At 41.2% G+C, this 26,879-nt stretch overlaps 1 protein-coding gene across 5 annotated transcripts in view; it reads right to left on the minus strand.

Annotated features, from left to right (window-relative positions):
* Window positions 1–1,508: 1,508 nt before the first annotated feature.
* LIN7A (lin-7 cell polarity scaffold A) overlaps window positions 1,509–26,879 on the minus strand; it is a 161,446-nt gene continuing 136,075 nt past the window's right edge. For all 5 annotated transcript variants that reach the window (XM_089307520.1, XM_089307522.1, XM_089307521.1 and 2 more), the window contains 2 exons: window positions 12,800–13,018; window positions 1,509–6,650 (listed from right to left, as the gene is read on the minus strand). In XM_089307520.1, the coding sequence (XP_089163646.1) occupies window positions 12,800–13,018 (219 nt within the window). In that variant the 3' untranslated portion in view covers window positions 1,509–6,650. The remainder of the gene's footprint in view (window positions 6,651–12,799; window positions 13,019–26,879) is intronic.

Consider the following 26,879-nt stretch of genomic DNA (forward strand, 5'->3'; position numbering starts at 1 on the left):
TTTCATTACTTCCAAAAATAAAAGAATATTTCTCACCATTCAGTGAATTGAGAAAGGCAGATGTGCACAATTATCCTAGTGCTTGAGCACTGTTAGGTTCAGGCCATACAATGTTGTCTAACAAGGGCACTTCTGAGAGCAAAAGGGGGGTTTCATGAGTAATGATGCTGAGAAGCCAAGTGTTCACTGAGACTGTGTCTCTTGGTTTCCCAGAAAAAAAGGACGAATGATTATAGTTCTGCAGAGCTGAGGACTACATGCTGGACCGTTTACAACAAAGTCCAGGTAGAACCCCTTGGTGGGACACTCATAGGTAATTACTGACCCCACGGGCAGGAGAGACACAGTTGGATACACTACAAAACCAGGTAAGAACAGAGCTAATGCAGACACAGCTATCACAATGGCTTTTGGTGCTGTAGTAGATTATACCAGGCAGGGAAAAATCAGAAAAAACCTTCTTAGAAGAGGAGCTGATTGAAATGAGCCCAAAGGCTGAGGATTTGGGTTGGGGTAGGAGAAGTATGACAGAGATAACCGAAAGCTCAGGGGAAGGAAAGTTTGGGACTGTTTCCAGGATAATTGAGTAGTTAATTCAGACACTAAGGTGGAAATGAGAGGGCTGGAAAAGCATTTCTGTGTGGTTGGGAAACAGAGACCCTGGGTCATACCTCTGAGTTACAGGTCAGCCTCTCTTAGCTTACCGCCAACCCCCATTCCCACCCTACCTGCTTCCACATTCCAAGCAAATACTCCGGAGTTGGTGATTCATAATGTGTTCTAGCCCTGATAGATACAGTCACCATAGGGCCCTGCCCAATTGAATGCATTCTTTTTGAAGAAAATTTGTGATGCTTTTCTGTGTCATGGAGCCCCTTTATTTCTACTTCACCATCCTTCTGTTTTCAACATGACCACATTTCATTCTGTGAGATTCTACACTTGTGGATTACAGTGCAGGGTCATCTCCCCTCTCTGACATCATATTGATGTTCTCTTCTCATTCAGAGAGTCTTGACTAAGAATCTGAAAAGCCTGCATCTCTCTCTCTCTCTCTCTCTCTCTCTTGCTATGTGTGTCCGTGTGTGTGTGAGAAAGAGAGACAGAGAGGGAGAGACTGGGAAATCCTTGGAGGATTTTGAGCAAAAAAATAACTTCAAGGGGGTATATCACAGCAATACATAGGGAAAATTGGAGTGATGTGACAGACCTCATCAAAACTGAATTGCATCATAAAATGCCCAGCTGGTATCCACTTGGAGAATTGCTTTGGAAATCTCCCTTTCCCCCAACATCTGGTCACAGAAGTGTCATGGACTGAGTGTGACACTAGAAAGGAAAAACTAATTCTCTTTACAGAGCCCAATCCCTCAACATAATAGCTCTGCTGTGTTGTCAGGAATGGAGAAACACAAGAAATTTAGTGTCCAAATATTCAGGTTTCTGGCACTTACAAATACCTCTATAACCTTTAAAGTCATTTGATAATGAAAACAATACAACCAGTCTGGTATCTAATACTTTTACTTCCCAGCAGCATAATACCACTTTGGTCAGGTTGAACCACTGCACAATTTTGCAGCTCTTTCAGAAAAAGAATGAAAACAATTGGAAAGACAGGATGCACATGCAATGGTAAGAAAATGGCACTACTGCCCCAATCCTTCTCCATGAACGTGAAAAATCCTTAGTTCACCTCCACACTGTGTATGTATTATAAGCCCTTACAGAGGGATGTTTCTTTCAGTTTTTATAGCACCAAATAGACACAGTGGCTAGCAACACATAATTCTGAAGAGTCATTGAAATGTTTATCAGATGTCAGAAACTTTCTGGGTCTATATTTTTAACCATGTCCCTGTCTTGAAGTATTTTTCCATGAGCATAAGCTATAACATAACATTGAGTTCTCACCCTGTTTTTGCCACGAATGTGATTTTTGATGATGAGTGATACTTTACTAATATCTTTTGTGTACTATGTTATGGTTTCAAAGTACTTTCATATACAGTAACAACTCATTTAATGTAGTGGTGTCCTCAAAACCACAGATTGTAGTTAGGCGCATGAGCTCTTGCATTAAAACATGTGAATTCAAATCCCAGTTCCACTGGCTAGTTGTGTGACTTTGGATAAGACACAAAACATATCCGTGCTTCAGTTTTCGTATGTATAGAATGGAACCTACTGAACAGTTCCTGAAAGAATTCAGTGAGATGAGCCACGAGAGCGCTGAGCACGGTAGCTAGCACATAGTAAGAGCTGGATAAATATGATAACTGCTTCTCTACCTCACTGGGTTATAACTGTAGTTTATGGAGAAACTAAGCAACACTGTTGAGTGGTGTGTTTAGAAGAGAAGGCTCACGTAAATCTGTGCAGGGAGTATTTCATGATTTTCATGAGGTGAGGGAGTTCATTTCTTCTAACAGGTGTAGAAGGGACCCAACAGACAATATACTCTAGCTGTTGCTTCGGTAAGAGCTGAGGAGTTCTTCACAATGAACTACATGAGGGAGTTCTGTCTGCCTTGTTTCCCAGTGTGTTTCCAGAACTTAGCATGCACTAGGCACACAGTAAATATTCATTAAATGAGTAACAGGAAAGTCTGGCCAGTTATTTAGTTGATCTGTGTTCTAGGAATCAACCATGAAAGAAGTAACCTTTTGAAGACAGATGATACAGGGAAGGTGTCTCCAATTACTGTGAATTCCTTATAGAATCATTATTAGTACACATTAAATGGGATATTAATAATGTTTGATGGCATGACTCTTCTTTTTAAAAACTAAAACAGGTCTTTTATGAAATTTAAAAATGAAATTCCATATTTGGATCACCCTTGTCAAATAATTCAAGGAGCTTTCATAAAGAACTTGAGAGGTTTGATTTTTATCTATTGCAAAAAGTCTGAAGCTCCGAACAGTTTTCTTGTTTAAAGACCTTCAGACTTTTGAAATTTGACGTAATTTGATTCCAAAGTTCATGTATCTAAAAGTATTTATGAAGAGTCAGTTCTGGTCCTAATTATGAAATTTTGTCAATCAATATGTTATAAGCTGGTGAAATTCATGAAATTATTAGATGGCAAAATTCATTTGTCTCTACATATTCAATCATTCATTCATTCAACAAACACTGAGTGCCTGCACTGTGCTGGACAGTTAATATGGCAGAGAGAGTCCCTTCTCTCATGGAGTTTGTCATTAGAGCAAGACGAGCCAGACAGAACCACCTTATGTTTTGGAAGCTCTTGCTTTATGTTGGCCTCCCTCAATCTTCACAGTATTGATTCCTACTTCAAGATGTTGTCTAAAGCTAGTCTTATAGCCTGGGTCTGTATGCAAAGAAAAACTAGCTAAAAGATGAGCAATTCAGGCATATTCACATACACACAGGTATCTATAGGTGTTTAAAGGAATGCAGACAAAATATTCTACATTTCGGCGTCCTACAACACAGCTGAGTTAAATGCAATGAGATAGGATCAGTTTGTTGTCACAGTTGAAATTGCATTTACAAATTGGCTCAATCCATCTCTAGCAAGGCCCTTAATAGATGGCCTCAAATCCTTAAAAAGCCTTAGAATGCCAGATTTGCATTTAGATCTTAGGATTGTCTTCAAAGATAGGAGTAGTTCAGGTAACTGGAGAATTCTGTTGATGACATGTTGGAGGATGCCCAAAGTCTGTTATTCTTTCCAAAGTCAACTGTGATTTAAACTCAATATCTCCCTGCAGATGTTCTGTTTTGAATGGCAACAGAATCAAAATTTAAATGCTCCAATGAAAAGGTTCTGAACTTCTTTCACCGAACCATGCTCTGTGTATTTGCCTTCAAAATCACAGCATGAACGTATTTAGAAAAATCTGTCCTGCCGCCCACCAGATTCACCAATGGAGGAAACCAAAACTCATTGGAATTACTGATGGAGTCACAACAGTTTTTTGCTCTTAAATTTTAATACTAATTTGTTTACCATGTTGAAGATTGAATTTCATGTGATAGTTACCTGCCGTGTCCTTATTTTAATATGGTTTGGGACACGTTAGTAGCCCTAATATGATCATTAATTAAAAAGAGCATTAGTGCGAGTTGTAATACTTCTTCCCTTTCCCTCTGGCTTAAGTGAAAAACGTGAGAACCATAAGCATCCATCCTGTGTCTTCGGGATGGCTGCTTTTGATTAAAATGGTTAGTAGAAGGCTTAAATTTAAGCAAAGTCGCTTTTCCTGAAGAAAGGTGACCATTTGTATATAGGACCATGGGGGCCATCCTCCATGCTCAGGTGCCGCAGGGTGTGATGGATTGCTCCTTCACTTTGACAAATAACCTAGCATACAATTATCAGACTTCACATGACGCAAATAAAACATAAAATACAAAAACTTACAGAAAACATGTTAGGTATCTGTGCATTTGAGAGCTACTTCTGTGACACCATGACAATACTTGTATGAATGACTTCAATGCTAACTGAACACTTAACGGGCTAAATTAAAACATGTCCAGCTTAAGCTCCAAATTTATACAATGTATTGAAATGCATTGAAATGACCATTTTCTCACAAAAAGGGTGCAATGATTTCCTTTTATGAGAATCTTGTGGCATTGCCTGGATGGCTTTAATATTTCTTTGTTGAATGATAACTAAAATATATGTCTTATTAAAGTTTTCTTATAAAAATGAGAACTATCTCTTTCAAACTGAATAGGACTCAGGTAGTCTCCATTCGTTCTCTTGTGTCATGCTTGTCTCTTTTGTAAACCTATTTTACATAACATTCAGGGTCCTCACTGTCCCTGCCCCCCCTCCCCACTTCTCTCCAGTAGAAAAGGATCTGTTTTTCAGGATGGGAATCCGTTGCCATAGCAGGGTATTGCTGAAACTGGCGTGCCTCCCACTTTCCATGCTGTTTGTCTTCTGATACGTGATTCACTGTATGAAGAGCAGGGAAACTTGGTATTGACAATAATACCACTTGAACAGAGCACAGTGAAATGTGCTGGGTGATTCTCATTGGTTCTATTTTACTTTCAAGAGGGCAGTCTCTAGATGGAACTGTTTCATAAGCTTCTATTTGGGGGGATATTAATAATGGAAATGTCACTTATTGTGTCTTAGGGACTCGATTCTGCAGTTGAGAAAAGGGCATATTGAGACATTTGCTTCACTTTTAATGAATCATCTAGAATGTGTTAACTGAACGATTATTCTTTCTTCAAATACTGAAGTACTCAAATAATTATTGCTTCCTACTCATTCCATAAAGTAAAACCGGACTTACATGCCTGCATTAACCATAAGTCAAAAATTACAACCTGAATGAGTGGCTCTATGAGATCTTTCCAGTGAATACTACTTTTCCAAAGCTGGCATCTCACTGTGCATTTACTTACAGGAATCTGTGCAATGATGAAATAGGTACCCTATCCCTCTACAGGAAGCAGCATTTGTCATTCAAAATAGATATCACTGGTTTCCAGAAGTCTAATCATAGAGAAACAATACTTTTAATCTTAATCTTAGAGTGCCAAAAATTCTAATTTCTATATTTGGGGAGACTGACCTAATCTTTGTGTGACATATATTTTTTGTATACATACACACATATGTTGTAATTCAGTTTTGTGAAGTCCTATACTTAAAATATCAAATAAATAGACCTCTATGACAGCATAGCAATTGCATGTACAAAGAGTTTAGATTCCTCCAGAGTTTGTCAATCAAACAATATAAAACAAAAAAAAAAAATTGAGATCAGGGATATGAGAATCAGTTCATGAAGCCAAGTCCTTTGCTAGCATTTTCTTACCAGATGCCTTACAGTTGGTAAGAAAGAACCTATGTTGTAACAGAGGAACTCTGATATATATTTTGTGGAATAAATATACATTATATTCTGTTAGAAACAACAGTAATAATAGATACAAGTAAAACTTAGAATAAAACTTAAAAAAATATGGTATGAGAGTTCCTACCTTTGCTTCTAACAAATCATTCTACTCCACTAATGCATAATGAAATTCGTGGAAAAAGAAAATCAGAACCTCTAGGTCCTGAAGAGATTACACCTATGTATTAATAACTTGGCATTTTCAAGAGGAGAATAGAGGTTGGAATTTGCAATTAACTGGAACTCCAATGCAGACAACCCAGCAACATGGACTGTGGAACAGGGCAGGCTAAGGGCAATGTGAAGGTATAAGTGCCAACAACCTTGAACTGATGCAGTTTGAACTGTAGCCTAATGAGGGGTTTGCTAATCTCTGGAAAAGCTATAGACCAAAGATTCACTTAATCCTGGCTCTGGTGATTTATTAAAAAGTCACAGACTTTATTCTTCTTGTACTGCTTCAGTCTGCGGACTGGAAACTCTCTCTCTCTGTCTCTACACACTGAGAATTCCCACTGCAGTGAATAGAAGGTCTACGTGTTGTAAAGAGCACATGAACAGTGGGAGTTCAAGCCCAGAGAAAGACGGTGTCAAGTGGCCTTGGGAAAGAATTTATACACCATGTGTTCACAGCTTCTTGACAGGTATAATTATTGGTGTGGCCTTTTCCTTTCACTATGTGCTGGGATTCTGAAGCACGGTTTCAAATTTGTGACTATCAGGTGTTTGAGCAAGGAGCTTTTCCTCAAGGGCCTGAAAGGGAAAGAGTAAAGAGAAATCAGTCATTAAGATTCATTTGTCAACTACAATATGCTAAAAATATCAAAAGAACATGTGCTATGTGAGAACAGCAAGGATTATTTTGGGTGATACCATTCATGCACAATCTTACATACACACACGCACACACACACACACACACACAATCTGATGTTTGCAAAAGAAGTAATTTATCAAATCAGGATAGTAAAACCACAGTTGTTCCCTAAAATGAAATAAAGGACACCCATTTGGAATCATTTCATATGCAAAACATTTCTCTCTTCCGTTTCCAGACGATTCTATGTTTCTCCATGAAGGCAAGGAATAAACATTTCTATCATGAGTCTTAGGGCAAGTAATGGTGCTTGTGTTGAGAAACAAGCCAGCAAAGCCTCTCTCTGCTAGCCCAGAAGCACAAAAATTCCTTCTTTGAAGCAGACGCTAAGCCTGTCATCGCGCCCAACAGGGTAGGCAGCTGCCCATGTGGTCAGATTTGGGGAGCAGCCTCCTAAACACCTCCTGTTAGAACCTTTATTTTCCCACGATTAAAGAGTCATGTCTTTCAGAGACAGCAGTAGTTTTCTATCTTTGTCTTAAAGCTGCTGCTATTTTTATTTCAGGGAATTCGGAGCACCATCCACAAAAAACAGATTTTAGCAAAATTGTTCTGCCTGCTCATGCCAACCCCCTCCCCCAATCCCACAAAAGAGACTGAAAAGCATGTCTGGGCCTGTGGTGCTTTTTCAGGAGTCACCCAACAAGATACTATGTAAAAGTATTAATATTCATACCTATGTGCCAATAATATTTTAACCACTACAACATTTCCCATGATTCTCTTTCCTACTATTACTAACTAAAATTCATTAAGTGCTCAATAAGTGCCACAGTTTTCCATATTTAATCTCCACAACAGACCATTTCATTGAGTTTTATTTTTTTGAGAGTCAGAAAGGTGCACACAGGCTGACAGAACTCCACTCTGCTGGTTCTCACCACCCAAATGCCAGACAGCAGCCGAAGATGCAGCAGGACAAAGCTGAAAGCCAGGAACTCAATCCAGGTCTCCCACATGCGTGGCAGGAAGCCAGCTACTTGAACCATTGCCTGCTGCCTCCTGCGGCTTGCCATGGCAATAAGCTGGAGCTGAGAGCCTTAGCTCCAGGCACTCTGACATGTTTGGTGGGCAGCATTTGTGATGCCTTAACCACCACACCCAATATCTATTCCTGATTTTACTGAGGTTTAGATTGAGTAACTTCCTAAAGATCACTTACCTATCAAGTGGCAGAGATCCTAAGTCTGAGTTTTTGGTTAATTAAATTATTATATAGTGACACATCTTGAGAGATAGGTACTCAGAGCAGTGGATTGTGCTAAGTGTTTCAGATCCCTTCATCCGTCTAGAGACCAGCAGCTGAGAGAGCCCTGGGCATACACACAATGTGGGTCACAGAAATAACTGTTGGGATGAACCCTCCACACCAAATGTCCTCATTATTCCTTTCACTCCAATGATTTATAATTCCACAGATTAGTGATTCAGTTCACTTTAAAAACAAAAACCCCTTTTTAGTGTTACAATGTAAATTTTGTTGATCAAATTGCCTTGCTACTCTTTAATCAGCCATTGTGATACATACATATATATACATACATATATAGTATATGTATATACATATATATTTAACATGTATATCTATCTATCTATCCATTGCACAGTCATGTTATTTTAGCCACAAATTTCGTGGTAGTTTTAATGGCAGCATTGAAAACTAATACAATTGTGACAATAAAGTGCTTTGAAACATGGGGTACTATTTTAGAGGTAAGTGGCTTGGAAACTCATAACTCCAAGCAGCATGAGGCTGAATCACCAGAAAGTTAATGGATGTTTTCATGAAGTGGAATCAGGGATTATAAAGGCAAATCCCTTTGAACAAAGAGGCAGTGAGTCAGAGTAGTTAGCAGCAAGAAGTTTTAAAGCTCAAGCATCCGGGCCTGAATCCTGGCCCTTTTACTTAAAAGCTATAAAATGTTGTTTAAATTTTTAAATCCCTATATACCCCTGTTTGCAACTTTACGATTAAAAATAGTACCTAATATTCATAGGGATATTGTGAAGATTAAGTAGTTTAATTTATATGAAACACTTAGAAAAGCTCTTGGCAAGCACACATTGCCTAATACATGCTAGTTGGCATTACAATTGGTTTCTGGTCTCATTTTCCATTTGGTAACTCTGGCTTCCTTGGATTCAGTTGGATGAGAGGCATCGTCTGGGGCATGGGTATCTCAGTGACTGGGCCAGTGATTCCCTCCTCCCCCCCCCCTCAGGTCATCAGGATGATGTCAGTGGTAACAGTAGCAGAAGGTGTATAACAGTTACGGTACTGGACAAAACAAAGGAAATGGGGGGTCTGAACAGCAAGAAGAAACAGAATTGCTGAGGCCACTGGCAAACGCCAGTTACTTTGCAGATATGTTACAATATAGGCTGGTTTTGACTGTAGTGAATTCTCTGTTCTAGATCCAGCAGCAGAGGCTGGGGACAAGATTTTGGTCTCGACTTTGTCAGGATGTTGTCCCAGGAAATACACCTCTTTGTTCTTTTATTCTTTGGCAATCTGAGTGAAATATGGATGTCCACAAAGTCATACTTTAAAATTGAAATGCTAATGGTGAATAAATTTCTTTCTCCTCTTATAAAGTAGGTACATTGTGACAACACCCATATTCATATTCTCTAAATTTCCATCATATAATTGTATAATATGCTTTTGTTTGCATTTTAGAAATGTAATCTATTCTCCTTGATTTCCAAACATAGAAGTTAAGGAAAATGACTACTGATTTTCACTTCAAGAGGGTTCAAAACTAAAATTAGGCATAAGAGGCAAATTCCCCATCCAGTAATGCGTTTGCTCTATTTTTCATTTGTATCTACCATTAACCATATTGGCCACTTCATAACTTACATGTCAAATAAAGAAATAGTTCTATTGTACTATGTAAAATAAAAAAAAATAGTTCTAGCTTTGACAATAGAAACTGTATTTCCTCTTATAAACAATAAGACAATACTTTACAAGAATTTTTGTTTTACATGGCCTTTGCTTGATTGGTCAAATTTAAAAAAATCCGGAGACACATTCCAAGTTAAATCGGTCAAGCCTATTTTTTTTTTTTTTTGGACAGGCAGAGTGGACAGTGAGAGAGAGAGACAAAGAGAAAGGTTTTCCTTTTTCCATTGGTTCACCCCCTAATGGCCGCCGTGGCTGGCGCACTGTGGCCGGCGCACCACACTGATCAGAAGCCAGGAACCAGGTGCTTCTCCTGGTCTCCCATGCGGGTGCAGGGCCCAAGCACTTGGGCCATACTCCACTGCACTCCGGGGCCACAGCAGAGAGCTGGCCTGGAAGAGGGGCAACCGGGACAGAATCCGGCACCCCGACCGACCGGGACTAGAACCCGGTGTGCGGGCGCCGCAAGGTGGAGGATTAGCCTATTGAGCCGCGGCGCCGGCCCAAGTCTATTTTTTTTAAAGCAACGATAATTTGGGTTGGTAAGTGTAACAAATCCCATCTAGTCCTTAAAAATCTAATTAATTAAAAATTAAATAAGAGCTAATGGAGACCTCCTCGAATTCACTATTGAATTCATGAATGCCATGACTTGATTGTATTTTCCTTGTTCTTGAAATGGCCACTAGAATTTCATCTCAAGGTACTGTGATCAAGTGTACTGCAAATGCTATATTGGCAAACATAAAATTTTATGTACATTTATGTACATACTATGCAAGCAAAAGCATAGTCTATAAATGTCTTTTATTAAGAATGTTATTGTTGGTGGTTCTGAGGTAATTTCACAAAAACTAGTGGAACAAAGAAACAGAACTGAGTACACAGCCCAGTAAATATTTATGTCCATGTTGTATACTTCCAAAGATGACTGAATGAACATAATAATATTGGAAGCTTTTAGTAAGATGGCAGAAGTCTAGATGGCAACATATCTCTTTCAAAATATTTCTTAACAACATTACCCTGGGCCAATGTGGTAAATGAATTTAAGGAATTGGTATACATTTGTATTACTGAAGATGGAAGAAATTGTGTGTCAGCAGAAAGAACATCAGTGTTTGGTTAAGACTAGTGGGTTGGCATTATTATCAGAGCAGAAGAAGGCTTTGGACAAGATGGCTTGTCTATGCCTGACTACAGCCCTCGATCTCAACTGTATCAGCCTAGCCCAAGCCACCCCCGCTCCTGCCTGCACTACTACTTCTACATATATTCTCTATTAGCCTCCAGCCAGCAAGGATCCACTCTCACAGCAGCCAGTGGGGTCTTTTTAATACATAAATCACATCAGGTCAGTCTCTTGCTTGAAAGCCTTTAGTGGCCTCTAGTGCAGTAAAATCCAATTTCCCTCAGCGGTTTAGGGAGCTCTCTGCGGCCTGGCCCCAGCGATCTCGCTGGCTTCGTAATCCGCCAGTGCCCTTTCATGCACCATTATCTAAGTACTCGGGCTTTCGCTACGTTCCTCCAGCATCACACAGGCCCTGTCTGCCACAGAACTGCCCTTCTCTTTCTTGGTTTGCTTTTGCCCTTCAGTCCCCACCTTGACTGTCACCTTCTCTGAGAGTTCTTCCCCTGCCACCCAGTCTAGAGTCATCACCTAGCCTGTCTCTATGGAAACACTCCTTTATAACTCTGCAAAATACTAGTCCCAACAGGATATTTTCATGGATCTGTCTACTCCAACCAGGTGAACATGTAGTCGTCATGAGAGCAAGAACTGTGCTTTGCTCAGGGTGCTTCTGCAGCTTTTAAATCAGTGCCTGGATCCTAGCAGTAACAGATAAATATTTATTGTTCAATAAATGTAATTTTGGAATATAAGAGAGTGTAATTTTAAATAGAGATATCAAATACAGTGTATATAATATAATAAAGCTAGCTAGTTATAAAAGATAGATTGTTGGAATCCCAAGACTGCCAAAGGACAAGTCCTATATGTTTTTTTTTTTTTAGCTTCCCTATGCAGGATGTAAAGAGGGAACTCCTCTTTATGAGTGTTACAAAAACTGAGAGCATCATGTTGTATCAAATATTTCTGTGCAAATTGTAATCTGATACTTCACGACTTAAACCACCATTACCTATTGTTATTTTCCAAAAAAAAAAAAAAAATTGAAAGCCTCATTTCAAATACACATTTGCAGGCACTTTCAACTGTCATTTCCAAAGGACAGACAGGGAAAGTTATGTAACTCCAGATCATCTGATGTTGACAGATGAAACGCCTGGTAGAGTAAGCAGGAAAATAATCCTATTTTCTTTGTAAGTGCGGTGATGGGGGAAATCCTGATAGGTTTTGCAGCTTCAGATCATCTATTTAAAAAGTGGAATTTTAATGGTCCATGCCTTGAAGGGTTTTTCTGAGCATTTCAGATAACGTGTGGTAAGGGCTTAGCAAATAGCAGGCAATTCAAACATAGTGACTTGATATTAACATTTTTTTCCTGAAAAGGTATAGCAAAAACCTGATTTAATACTCTTTGTCACCAGGAGGAATTTAGAAAAAGACAGGGGCATCTTAGACACATTTTAAATGAGCACTTAATAAGAGCTCCAAAATCTCGAAGAACACGGCCACTAGCTGAATCTTGCTGATGTTCTTTGCAGTGGGGTCTTTTCCTAATAAACTGCGATCATCTCCATGTGCTAAGGAAGCTTCTTCCAGGGTCCGCACTGGGTTGCACAGTGTAACGCCGTGCAAAGCCCATTCTACAAGGCGGGTGAGTGGTGCCTGGAATCCAGCTCACACTCACACTCAAGGCTCTGGATGAGCACAGACGCTGCATTTCCTAATTTGGATGAACGGATTCCTAGAGAATTGCATGCTGTTTTCTAAAACACCTCACACCTGTGGAGAAGATGCCACACCTGTGGCAGACGCATACACTCTGGCTTGCAAATTTTGAGCACACTGTCTTTTGTTTAGTTGACTTTCTTTTGGATGATTACACGTAACTCAACAATTCATTTTACTTTGGCTATCTAAGGAACTGTGGTTAAAAAAATATATCCCTGATGGTTAAAGGCCTCTCCCGTGCAGGAGGCACCTCTCACCTATGACATATGGTTCTGCTGCGTTTGCTGCTGCTGCTGCTGTTGCTGCTGCTGGATGAGCAGCTGCTGCTGCTGCCGACGCCGCGCCGTCCGCAGCTTCTCAAAGCGGGCCTCCATTTCCTCCAGGACCTTCGGCGTGTATCGGACCACGAGCTTGACGCTGTCCTTAGCGGCTTTGAGCAGTTCCACAGCTTTCTCGTGATGTTCCCCTTCCACGCTCTGCAAAGGCAGTGACATCTCTCAAAGGGGGAAGCTTCGGTGTTCTCACCCGAAAGAAACAATTCTGAAGTTGGTTATCATGGTCAAGACCCAGGGTTGAAATTTCAGGAAGTACAGCAAATGGAGTCTAATGCTATTAGTATTTATTACTAGTTATTACATCTGTAGCCAGACTATAAGCAGGGTAAAGCTGCACCCGGGTACAGAATGGATTGGATGGGACTCGGAGTTAGAGGGATGGCACACAGTGAGGTCCTCAAGAATAATGCTAACATGTAAATTGAAGTTTCTAAATTTCATCTGGAAGGGTAAGTGTGCCAGTCAAGATAATTTTGAAAACATTAAAAATAGTGAAAAGGAAGACTTGTCCTATCAGATTTTGTAGTTTATTAAGAATCTACAATGATTACAATAGTGTTTTACTAGGATAGTAAGAGATAGGAGATAGTAAAACCTAACAGAATCTAGATGGTGATCAAGCATAGGCAAACCTTTATCATGATAAATGTAGAATTGAGACGCAAGAGGAAGATTATTAAATAATGATCCTGAGAGCAAATGATAAATAATACAGAATAATGGGCAGCCCAAGCCCAATCTCATACTTTATGTTAAATATGTATTGGGTAAAAAAATTAGTTTGCAAAGAAACATAGCATAATTAAAATAAAACAAAAGTAAATGCTCATCATCTTACAACAGAAAAGGAATTCTTAAATAAAAATACCAAGGGGAGGGAAAGTTCACAAAGTCATATTTATAAAATGTACATTTTCACAAACACTAATCAAACTATAAAACCCAAAGAAGGGCAAATAATAAATAGAAAATTCCTTTCATGAATGACAATCAACTTGTTAATATTCTTCATATGAAAACCTCTTGCCGGCGCCGCGGCTCACTAGGCTAATCCTCCGCCTAGCGGCGCTGGCACACCGGGTTCTAGTCCCGGTCGGGGCACCGGATTCTGTCCCGGTTGCCCCTCTTCCAGGCCAGCTCTCTGCTGTGGCCAGGGAGTGCAGTGGAGGATGGCCCAGGTGCTTGGGCCCTGCACCCCATGGGAGACCAGGAAAAGCACCTGGCTCCTGGCTCCTGCCATCGGATCAGCGTGGTGCGCCGGCCGCAGCGCGCTGGCCGCAGCGGTCATTGGAGGGTGAACCAACGGCAAAAGGAAGACCTTTCTCTCTGTCTCTCTCTCTCACTGTCCACTCTGCCTGTCAAAAAAAAAAAAAAAAAAAAAAAAAAAACTCTTGCAATTCAATAAAGATGTAAGTAAAATGAACAAGTGACATGGAGAGAAAGCTAATAAAAATAGACATTTAAATAGGATATAATCAGCTATACATACATACATACATACATACTTATAAGGTAGATATGATTAAACAGAAAAAAAATTCATTCTTGACCTTTGAGTTTCAAAACAGTCTTTCAAACATCATGCAATAGAACCTATGTTTTACTGTGAGTGAACACAAAGCTGATTCTTTGCCAATCCTGTAAAGATTCTGTGGGTTTGAGTGATGGAAAAGCAAAAAGGAAGAAAGTTGTAATCAGACTTTACAGGAACCTGAAAAAGAAGGAGAACTCATCTCTTGCCAAACCTGTACCCAGATCTCACTGTCCCCTTTTATAGGATAAACGTGCAAAGGCCTATTGGCCTGGCTTCATGGGAAAAGTCCAGAGAGACAAGGGCTATGCGATATATAGGGAATGAGACTGCCTTAAAGACTACCAGAACAACAAGGGGTACCGAGTGGTGAGAAGTCCTCCCTCAAGGGGGGTGGAGGGAGACTCTAGATGGAGATTAAATTGAATTACAGAAAAGTAAAGTTAGCTGAAGCACCCTTCAGTTACATCTTAAGATAGTTGGTATTAGCACACAAATTTGGAGACTTGAAGGGACTAAATTCAATTCCATCATTTGTTCAAAAAGTAATAAGAAAAGCTTGAATTCAGCAATGCGATATCATTGCTAGCCTATTAGAGCGCCACTTGTCATTTGTTTGAGTGCTGGGCAAATAATTAGGGATTATGAAATGAATGTGATGAGCCCCGGAGGCCAACTGACATCTTTCATTGTGTCTGGGTTAAGTAAAGAGCAAGGTGTTATACACAACCTTGGGAGAGAGTGAAAATAAGCATGTTGGATGATGAATTCACTCTTTAAATTCTTCATTTGATCGTCAGCTTGGTCACTCAACGTCGTTACTAAGCATTCATTCTGCTACTTATATTCTGCTAAGTTCTTCGCAAGAACATGAAAGACAGGAGGACTTTGACAATGTTATATAATATCAACTTTATTTTCAGTGTGCTTATAATTTCCTCCCAATTCATCCCAAGAGGATTGGTTACCATTTGCCATTTTCCTTTAAGATGAAAATCTGCTGATTTGGTTGTCCATACCTTTCTCCAATTTTTTTTTTTTTTTTTTTGAATATCAATACTCCCAAGTTCCCATGTTTTAGCAACAATGGTCCACCCGTTTTTCTGGGCCAGATAGCTGGGCTGCAGACTCCTTTTTTGGCTTTTCTATTTGCTTTCATTTAATAGGACTGGAGATTCAAGGCCAGCCCTTGAGAGGCCCATTAGCCAGTTTAAGTTCTGTCTCTGCAATTCAGAGCTGCCACAGGAGGGCTGTGGGACGGAAGCCTGGGGCTGTCAGGCTCTGTCACAGGGCTGGAGAGCTGAGAGAAAATGGCATGCCACAGAGCGGCTCTGCACAGCTACCAAGGCTATCCTCTCCGCCCCAGCTCTGCTCTCTCCCATGCAGTTAGCAATTCAAAATAAGCAGACTCCATGGTCAAGTGGAGACATTCTGCCGTGGTGCTTTATCTGGCTTGGAAGATGGCACATATTTTCGCTCTTTAGGCCTCAGAGGGCCAACAGGTATCTTGACTTGACTGTCTACCTTCCTCTTTGTCTTCCCCACCTGGGTACAAAAGCATCACATGGCACCAAACTTCATTTCCAGCAGTGAAAACACTTGATTAAAATAATACAAATGGCATGAATTAAAAAGCATAATAGAAACTAGAGGTGGATTTGAGAGGCAAATTTGGAGAAATATAAGCATGCTTGGAATTTTTTATTTCAAATGCTCCTGAACTTTGTTTTGTTTGTTTTTAGAAGAAAGTCTTAACTTTTGTCTGGAGCATCACTGTGGGTAGCTCTCTTTTTCCACTGGCTTTGCTTACTTTACTAATACTTTGAGAGTATATGCATGTCTCTTTCAACTCTTATTTAGCTCTGAAATGATTTTAGTCCTCGATATAACATTTTAATAAGAATAAGGCAATTTTTCTTCCCTCCCTCCCTCCTTTTTTTTTTTCTGTTTCTTTTTTATTTCCCTCTTAAAAAAATACACCATATTTCCCTGGAAGTCTCTGAATAAAAGGAGACCAGCAGATCTAAGTTAGGGTATACATATTGATGTGTCAACATGTGTTATAAGGTATTTCTTGAGCCCTGAAGTTTATCATCTATTCCTGCTTTGACTTAGTCTACTTTTCACTTTTAATGAAAGTATGCTTCATTCCTAGCTAAATAGTTAAAACATGTTTTGAAACGTTATAGATTATTTGTAAACAGTTAAGCAAGCTATTTTTATCAAAACTGTTTATACTTGACCACATCTTCCTGATTGAGGAAGTGTCCTATACAATGATTAGTTCCAGTTTGAGCAATGATTGAAAACCTGCAATGGCTTTTCGCAAAGATGAGAATGTGGCTCTTGGGTTAATTTGAGAAGACCAAGGAACCCTTCTGATACTAAAGTCCATTTAGAAGGTGGAGTTCTGTGTGTATACATTTCATCCTTTGGCTTTAAGGGTTTTGTTTTATGTACTGTGATTCAAGAAAACCCTTTGCATGAATTCACTGAGCAAGGCTTTCCTATGGAAGCCTGGTAACAGCTGGATTTTACTAAAGCACATGAAGTGTGGTGAAGAAGTTACAAGGTCATACTAGATATCCAGAAAATACTGTGACCAAAGAAAATGCAGTTCCAAAGGATAAAAAGAAAAACTCTACCTACCCTGTAGCTGTGCCTCCGTTGACCATGAACATTCCTGGAAATAAATTAAATTACACTAGGAAAAGTGGACGTTTCTGTCCTGAAAATATTTCCTTCTGTTGTTAAATTTTTAAGAAATACATGAAAAAGTCAGTATGGGAAGGAGAGTTTCAATACTTTTACTAGTTTCCAAAATTCATAAATAAAGGCTAACAAAATGCTCAACTCATCAAATCATAAGAATTGGATCTTCTTTAATGTTAATATAGCAAGGAATGTACTTTCATTCAGAAATGTGGGGAAGAAAGACAGCGAGTAGCCAGATGCATCCTTGTTTCATTGGCGATCTCATGTAGTAGGAGACTTTAAGATTAGATAATTTGATGGCATTAGCAAATCAGTGTGTGTGGGAAATGAGCCAAACTTTAAACATGGCTGCATTCTGATTTTTCAGTAGTTCTTCTATTTTCACAAATTGTGAGATAGCACAATGGCTGCAATTTCTGGAATGGTCAATTCCTAGTTGATTAAGAATCCTCTCTTACATTAGACAACCTGGAGTGCACTGCATACCCACATCTCATGACTTGCGTTCCTCCCACCCTGTGACAGAGTTAAATCTTGACCCGGACTAGTCCTTAGATGGAGGACATGGACTAGTCCTTAGATGGAGGACATGGGCTAGTCTTTAGATGGAGGACATGGGCTAGTCTTTAGATGGAGGCTCTAGGAAGGAGCCCTGCAACACCAATCACCAAATTCCTGTGTATAGGCCTTTCTGCAGGCTTTTCTCTATGGAGATTATAAGGATATCATATTAATCCAGTTTGCTGATAGGCAAGTTGCCTAAATAAATGCTTTGCAGGACAGCCAAGAGTTAGATGTACCTCTTGGTTATAGTAGGCAAATGTGGAGTCAGTTTTATGCTTAGGTTTCTAGGTAACATCAGACATTCCTCTGGTTAAAGGGCCAAATGATGTTATCAGAGGTTAAAGGCTATCAAAAGTATTAGGCTATAATACCTCCATGCAATTACGTAGCTCATAAATTCACACCACTGGACTTGAAAAAACTCTTGGATACAATCTCATTTACCTACTAACATCTTAAAAGATAGACGGACCGCTGTTGTGGTGTAGTGCATTAAGCTGCACCTGCCAACTATGGCATGTCATATGAGTGCTGGTCTGAGTCATGGCTGTTCTGCTTTGGATCCAGCTCCCTGTTAATGTGCCCAAGGAAAACAGAAGATGATGGCCTGAGTATATGGGCACCTTCCAACGTCCATTTTTCCATCCATGGAGACATGGATGGAGTTCTAGGCTCCTAGCTTTGGCTTGGCCCAGCCCTGGCTATTGGCTATTGGGAGTACTTGGGGATGAACCAGTAGATGGAGGGTCTCTCTCTCTCTCTGTCTCCCTTTCGGTAACTCTGCCTTTCAAATAAAATCAATAAAATCTTTAAAAAAATAAGGAAACAGAAGCCATGAATGGCTGTGACCTCCATTTTATCAGTGAGTTAGCTGCAGGCTGGATTAGAACTCACTGTACTTGAGGACTGCTTCTTCAACCACCACAGGCTACTCTTCTAGATTACCAACCCAGAAGTGAAACACAGGCCACAGGATGGGAACAACAGTGATAGAGAAACGACTGCCAACTCTTAGCTAACAGGTGTGAGCTGGCCAGTGAGGGAGCACAGGAGGCTGCTTACCCAGAGTGCTCCTTAGAGGGCTAGGATTCTCACCTTTGAAAACTCTCTATGTGGCCAAGCATCTAATCCTTTCCCACAAAGAATGGTGATTGTTCATTTTGTTGTCATAGTAATTGTTTTTTTTTTCCTATTCAGGTATTTTAATATTATTTTTAGAGTTTTTTTTAATACATATAAATGTGTGTATGAACAGTGTGTGTATGTAGACTCTACCACTTATTGAGAGTGTTTATCAGACAGTGACAGCCACTGTGTTTGCAGTATATCCAACCCTCACAACACAGCTATAAAAAAGGTAATGGAAATGTTAAGAAATCTGTCCTAGGAACCCAGGTAGTAAGCAGAAGAGAGCAAACTAAACTGAGATGTGTTTCCAGAGATTAAAGTTCTTATCTATCAACCAAGAGCCTTAAACAAATAATAAAGTAAGAAGTGGCTTTCCTATTCATAGCGTCTTTGGATAAGTAGTTCTTTTTTTAAAAACATTATTTATTTATTTATTTACTTACTTAATTACTTATTTGAAAGGCAGAGCTACAGATACAGAGAGTGAAGGAGAGACAGAGAAAGAGATCTTCCATCTGCTGGTTCAGGTTCACTATGGCCACAACAGCTGGTGCTAGGCCAGGCCAAAGCAAGGAACCTGGAACTCAACTGGGTCTCCCACTTGGGTGGCAGGGACTGAAATCATTGAACCATCTTCCACTGCTCTCCCAGGCACATTAGCAGGGAGCCGGACTGGAAGTGCAGCAGCTGGGACTTTAAGGGGTACTCACATGGGATGCTGGGGCATTGCAGGCAGCAACTTAATTTGTTGCACCACAATGCTGACCCCAGATAATGGTTATTTATTTATTTGAAAGACAGAGTGCCAGAAAGGGAGGGAGAGGAAGAGAGAGCAGAGAGCAATAGAAAGCTTCCGTTTGATGGTTCCTTCCACAAATACCTGCAACAGTGAAAGCCAGGAGCCCAGAACTCCATCCTAATCTCCCGAGTGGGTGGCAGGGTCCATCACCCACTGCCTTTGGCCATCATTCACTGCCATACCAGGCACACTAGCAAGGAGATGGATTGGAAGTGGAGCATCCAGGACTTGCACTGGCACTCAGATATGGGATGCTAGTGTTGGAAGCAGAGGTTTAACCCACTGTGCCACAACGCCGGCACCAGATCAGTCCTTCTTAAACCTGGATGTACACAAAAGCAACTTAGGCCCGTTTTAAATGCAGAGACCTAGGCTATTCCTAGACTTGCTGTATCAAAATCTACAGTTAAATGACCCATATTGAATAGGGGACTCTCTATAAAACTCTGGCCCAGCAGCCAGCCACTGCCATGCACATGAGTGTTTGGACACACAACTCCAGACCATACCTAACCCAATCAGCAAGCGCCTCCGCAAGGGCTTTTCTACTGCGTTATTGCAGCAGAAGGGCTTGGTCAGGTGATGTAAATTGTGTAATTTTTCCTGAGTGTGGCTGCTTTATCATCAGCATTTTTGGTCATTAGGAAAAAAAAAAAAGCTATGTGGATTAGCTATTCAGTTAAGAAAAGAGTATCTCTGAGCATGGGACAGTACACAGGGAATACTCAGAAAAGAATGGTGTGATTCTTTGATCCTTCCGTTTCTCAACTCTGTTAATTTGCCTGTTCTAAATGTATTCTCTTTTGCTTAAGAAAAGTGACAAGTGTATAAAAAGTACCACATTTATCCCTTGGAAACAATCTGCTAATGCTCACCCATAGTACTTTGTTCCTGCCTACATGCTAATATCTATCTCCGTGCACTATAATTTATCAGTTTACAATCGTTCTGCTGCCTTCCCGTTGTCCAAGGGCAGGAGGAGCCTTCACGGATCTGTCTCTGTGCCTAGCATCTCTTAGATGCTCAGTAAGTACTGTGTCTGTGAAGAAAACATATTTTTAAAAAATGTGTTTTCTGTTAGACTAAGGAGCGAAGTCTGCCTGGGTCTGAATTTGAGCTGCTTCACTTACCAGCTCTGTGACTCCAGGCATGGTTCCTGAAATCTAAACCTCAATTTTCTCATCTGTAAAACTGGCGTCAGGGAGTACCTGCCATGTACAACGCATCTGGAAGGGCACCTGGCACTTAGGAAAGATCCAACCTATCTCAGCTCTTTGTTGATCTGCTTCTTCCTCCCTGACAATCTGGCTGCTGGGTTTCAGGCCCTTAAGGGCAAAATAGCAGCAACAAATCTGACTTTGCTTTTGGAGTATGTGGAGGCTTCCTTTACACCATCCATGAAGCAAAAATTTACTAAATGAATTAACAGTCTATGGGGGCCTGTTGGTTCAATGTTTAGAACTACTTAGGTGAATCCACTGCTTTTAATCACCCTCAAATAATTTAGTAGCATCATTTCCATACATACAATTGATATGCTAATTGACAGTGGTCATTAGTTATTCATGAAAAACTCTTCCCTCCCCATTGTCATCCTTTGCTAGGGAAAGGAGTGTGCAAGAGGTTCACTTGATAGGCACATGCACAACATGAGGGATTGAGAGAGGAAAATCATCAAATCACCCAACACTACAAGAGAGCAAGGAGGTTAATGGGGGGAAAAGTGTATATAATTATATATACTTTCATCCTGTGAGAGCAGTCATAAATATAAAATTTTTTTAACCATGAAAGTCGAGAATACAGCACATTAGCAGTAGGCTCCGGGGAGAGAAAGCCTAAATTAAGCAAAAGCCTTTGAAAAAAATCCCATGTCAGAAATCAGACATTTACCACTCTAACATTTGGTTGATCTCAGCCCACCTTTCAGATCCGGGGATTAAAACTGGAAAAAAGGCAGCAACTACATCCCAGCTGCAATGCTTTATGGGAACTCTGCTCAGTTCTTGTTCTGGCACCAAAAGGAGAAAAACACACTGACTGCTGAGGGTTGTGGTAGTGAAGACGAAACAGCACGTGTGCACACAGGAATGCCTGCATCCGCACACACAGCCTTCTCGGAGCACAGATGTGAGCGCTAGAAGTGCGAAAACCAAATAAAGTTGCCTAGAAAAATATTTCTAGAAAATAATCTTTAAATGAGTCTGTTAAATTTTTAAAAATATTTATTTATTTGAAAAGCAAAGCAAGAGAGAGAGAGAGAGAAACCTTCCATCCATTGTTTCACTCCCCAAGTATCTACAACAGCCAGGGCTGGGACCAGGCCAAAATCCGCAGCCTGGGACTCCATTTGGATGCCCCACGTGGGTGATAGGGACTAAAGGACATAAACCGTCGTCTGGTACCTCTCAAGATGGGCATTAGCAGAAAGCTGGATCTAGAGCAGGATAGCAGGGACTGGAACCAGGCACTCCAATGTGGGATGCAGGCATCCCAGGAGTAACCTAACCTGCTGCACCACAACACCCACCTACATCTGCTAATGGTTAAGCGGTAGGTTTCACGTAGGCCAGTGAAATGACATGGAAACCTTCCAGCCATGATTCACCCTGATTTGTGCTTCTGAAACGCATTTTGTGCCTGTCCCAGCTCTTGTAACCCAAGGCATTCCTGATGCCTGCTCTTCGGAAAGCAGCGCCTCCCGTAAACTCTCCTAAGCTGGAGTGCCAAGGTCATTGGGTTCCCATATTTGCTTCCGGTGCGGCTTTAGCAGACAGCAGGGGTTGAGGGGATGAGGATCACCCTCCTACTCCCCAAACACATCCTCGATACTCAATACGATTACAAGCTCCATTTAAAAATACAAATACATCTTAGTCACTAAAGTTTTTTTTTTTTTTTTTTTTTTTTTTTTTTTTGACAGGCAGAGTGGACAGTGAGAGAGAGAGACAGAGAGAAAGGTCTTCCTTTGCCGTTGGTTCACCCTCCAATGGCCGCCGCGCCCAGCGTGCTGCGGCCGGCGCACCGCACTGATCCGATGGCAGGAGCCAGGAGCCAGGTGCTTTTCCTGGTCTCCCATGGGGTGCAGGGCCCAAGCACCTGGGCCATCCTCCACTGCACTCCCTGGCCACAGCAGAGGGCTGGCCTGGAAGAGGGGCAACCAGGACAGAATCCGGCGCCCCGACCGGGACTAGAACCCCGTGTGCTGGCGCCGCTAGGTGGAGGATTAGCCTAGTGAGCCGCGGCGCCGGCCCATCTTAGTCACTAAAGTTTAATATGACTCCTTAATCAAACCACCACACTTGTAGCAGAACCAAGCCACTCACTAAAAAGACCAGGGAATGGGTTCAGGACAATGTGGGTTGAATATTAGACAATACACAGGGTAATGCGTGATTTAGAAAGTGCTCTCTCCTCCACATGCCTCAATTTCCACAAGGAGACTGCTGAAGCTTTAGCACTGAAAATCCTAGGATATGCCTTAGTCCCAAAAAGCTGAAGCCAATGGACTCCCTTTTAAGATTCAGGAAGATGTTGGAGAGCTCAGAGAGTGCATCATAGGAGCAGGCCTGTGGCCCAGCAGGTGACGTCACCCCTTGGGACGCCCATGTTCCATACAGGAGTGTCTGGGATGGAATCTCGCCTCTGCTTCTGATCCAGCTTTTGGCTAATGTGCACCCTGAGGGGCTCCAGATGTTGGCTCCAGTGCTTGGGCCCCTGCCATCCATCTGGGAGACTGGGATGGAGTCCCTGGCTCCTGGGTTTCAACTGGCCCAGAACTGACTGTTGAGGCCATCTGGGTAATGAACCAGCCAAGAGGATTCTCTCTGTCTTCTTCTGCCTTTCGGAGAAGTAAAAATAAATGTTTAAAAAGAGTGCATAATACTGTCTGATAGATGGTACATCCAATGAACATTTATTTTTTAAACTCATTTTTAGTTTTTATTTGAAAAGTAGAGAGAGAGAGAGAGAGAGAGAGAGAGAGAGCCTCCCATTTGCTAGCTCATACCCCAGATGCCTTGCGAAAGCTGGGACTGGGATAGGCTGAAGTCAAGCCAGGAGCCAGGAACTCAGTCAAGGTCTCTCACACGGGGCTGCAAAGACTGACCCCCCCAGGGTATGTGTCAGCAGGAAGCTGAAATCCTAAGCAACCTCTTAACTGTTACAGCAAATGCCTTCCCTTGGTTTTGTGTTTGTATTTAACAGCCCTTGTGAAATTTGAATTTCCAGTGGATGTAAGGGAAAGCAGTTTTGTGTTTTGTTCTGTTTTTCATCAGAGGATAGGTTACTGAACACCAAAGGGCAACATGGAGAAGAGAAGGCTTTGAAAGAATACATTTTGAAGGCAGCCAGTTCTGTTTTGCTCACTTTGCGGTTCTGCCAAGACCCTAAAGTCAGACCTAGTAACCGTGAGACATTATCTCCTTTGGCTACTGCAGAATCACGAACACAATCCTGCCTTGTTTAGAATGGCCCTGGTGGTTTAGAAGGAGTAGCCAGATGAAGTGAGGGCTCTTCAGTGTTCATGAAGCAGTGCTGCATCCCTGCACAGAGCTGAGACAGCTGAGGACAAACACCAAGGCCCAGCATTCACACAGTCTCCAATGATTTATTTTATTATTTTATTTTATTTCATGGAATGGCGAAGATAGAGTCAGAGATCTAGAGCTAGCAAAGAGAGAGACCCATCTTCTGTTTATTGGCTCATTCCTCAAATGCATGCACCAACCAAGACTGGACCAAAAGAAGCTAAGAGCCCAGAATTCCATTTGGATCTCCTATGTGGGTGGCAGGGACCAAAGTCCTTGAGCCATCACCTGCTGCCTGCCTGGCTGCACGTTAACAGGAAGGTGGATTGGACATCTAGGAACCAGAACTTGCACCCACCACTCCAGATATAGGATGCACCAAATTCCTGCCCTCTCCCCCCCACCCCCCACTGACCTTTATGGCACATGGATTGCTACTGTGATGGGGACAGGCTGAAACCGGAGGGTGCTATGGTTAATTCTGTGACCAAGAAGAAGGCTTAAATGTAAGAAAATTCTGAGAAACCTTGCTCCCCTAAGCATGGCACACAGTATCCTGTCTCCTCCCCAAGATGACAGCAGTCTTATGCAGCAATAACAGAGAACATATTTGAGGATTCTGCCAAATAGGATCATGTTTCTTCTTTCCTTCCGTATCTTACTCTAGTGAATTCACAGAGTTCATAGCTTTCTAAAGGGTGTCAGCAAGACAACAGATTGCTGAAATTATTCAACTAAACTCATCAAAAGATACTCTTCTTCAAGATCTAGCATGTTTTAGAATCGTAGAAGCCCAGGTAATTAATGTAAAGTGTAAGGGGAGGAAACATTGCAAATACACGCAGAAGCTATCTGAGCCTGGGGCTGTCAGGTGTGCATCTTGTGAAGTGTAAAACAGCAGGGACATCTATGTTGCTGTGTACCATGAATAATAAAACATTAATAATAGCCATAATGTTTAATTTGATTGCATACTCAACACTGCAGATGACTTTTTGCAGGAGAAAGAATGAAAATTTAAAGGCTCTTTCAGGTTTACTGTCCAATATCTTTCCAAGTCTGCATACAAATGTCTTTTCCAATTAAATGCAAACCCACAGAATATTCTTTGCATTTGTCACCATTGATATATACTGAGATTTTTTGCTTAATTTAAATGCTCTCACTGGCTCGAATCCCCCTGGATTATTTTCAGCCCTCCCCTGCATTTCCTACTATCACTAGTCATGCAGCCACTCAACCTAGACACCCCAGGGACACCTTTATCTCTTTCTGCAACCCCACACCTAATTAACCTGCATGGGTGAATGCGGGCTGATATTCATTCAGAAAGTCAGAAAGTACCATCATGGCTCTTTCTTCTCTCTTACTTCGGATTTCTTACATGGATTTTAAATTAAATTTCAGCTTCTCTCTTGTCTAAATTTTTCTCCAGATTTCAACCAGAGGCATTTGGTTTTTGCATGCCTTTGTTTAATATCTAGTGGAGAGTACGGAGTCCAGCTCTGGCAAACTCTGACCTTGAGAGCAGAGGGCTTGTTGTGTCCATGGCTTTACCCAACAACTGGAACGGGGCATAGTACTCATTCATTGTTTGCTTAAATAACCTGGAGACGACCTGACTTTAAAATTTAGGCCCAAATTTTATAGTTGTAGGAAAATTATTTCATTGCCGCAAGGCTTAGTTCCCAAAAATAGTGTTACTAATGTCCCCACCAGGGCTGGTGCTGTGGTATAGAAGGTTAAGACCTGCCTGTGTTGCTGGCATCTCACATAAGCCCTGGTTCAAGTCCCAGCTGCTCCACTTGTGATCAGACTCCCTGCTAACATGCTTCAGAAAGTAGTGGAAGATGCCCCAAGTGCTGGCCCCCTGAACTCACATGGGAGACCTGGAAGAAGCTCCTGGCTCCTGGCTTTGAGCTGGCCCAGTCTTGGCCATTATGGCCATTTGAGGAGTGAACCCGCAAATGGAAAACCTCTTCTCTGTCTCTCCCTGCCTCTCTCTGTAATTCTGCCTTTCAAATTCTCTCTGTAATTTCTGAAAAAACCAAATCTTTAAAATAAAATGTCTTCACAGAAGTAATAAAAAAAAAAGGTAGTCACTTCAGATTCACTCATTCAGAGTTACCCATGTAAAGTCCCAAATACTCAACCTGGGCAACAGAATGTACCTAATAAATGGGAGTTCTTTATCTCGTGTTTTCTCATTTTCTAGACATGAAAATGGAAAGTACCCTAAAGCATACAAAACAGCTCCCATGAATAAGCAGGTCCCACTCTCTTCCTAATATTAAGCTTTATTATAAAAACAATATCATGCTTTTTTATGTTCCATTATAAGTTCATGTTTCCATAATCTAAGTTTTATTCTCTCAGACTAGAATGTCCTTCCTCCGGTCCTCTGTTTCAGTAAAGGCCCACCCACCACACAAAGTTCAACCCAAATGGTACTAATCCTTTATGCAGGAGTGGGGGAAGTCTGGCCCAAGGGCCATAGAAGGCCTGTGAAACCATTTGGTCTGGCCCTGCCAAGGCAACTGCAGGTGGGACTTGAAATTCAGTACCTCCATAGTAGGTTAATTTTTAGGTTGACAGCTTTGCATGGCCTGTGAATGATGTTACAAATCCAAATGATCCTTGGCATTAAAAAGGTTCCTTACCTCTGCATGTCAAAGCACACGAGGCTCCTTTCTGTATTGCACATGTGTAGCTCCTTGTATGAATCACTCCCTCCCT

Source organism: Oryctolagus cuniculus, chromosome 11 (genome assembly GCF_051225735.1).
Source record: "Oryctolagus cuniculus isolate XC-2025 breed Fujian yellow rabbit chromosome 11, ASM5122573v1, whole genome shotgun sequence".
NCBI lineage: Eukaryota > Metazoa > Chordata > Mammalia > Lagomorpha > Leporidae > Oryctolagus > Oryctolagus cuniculus.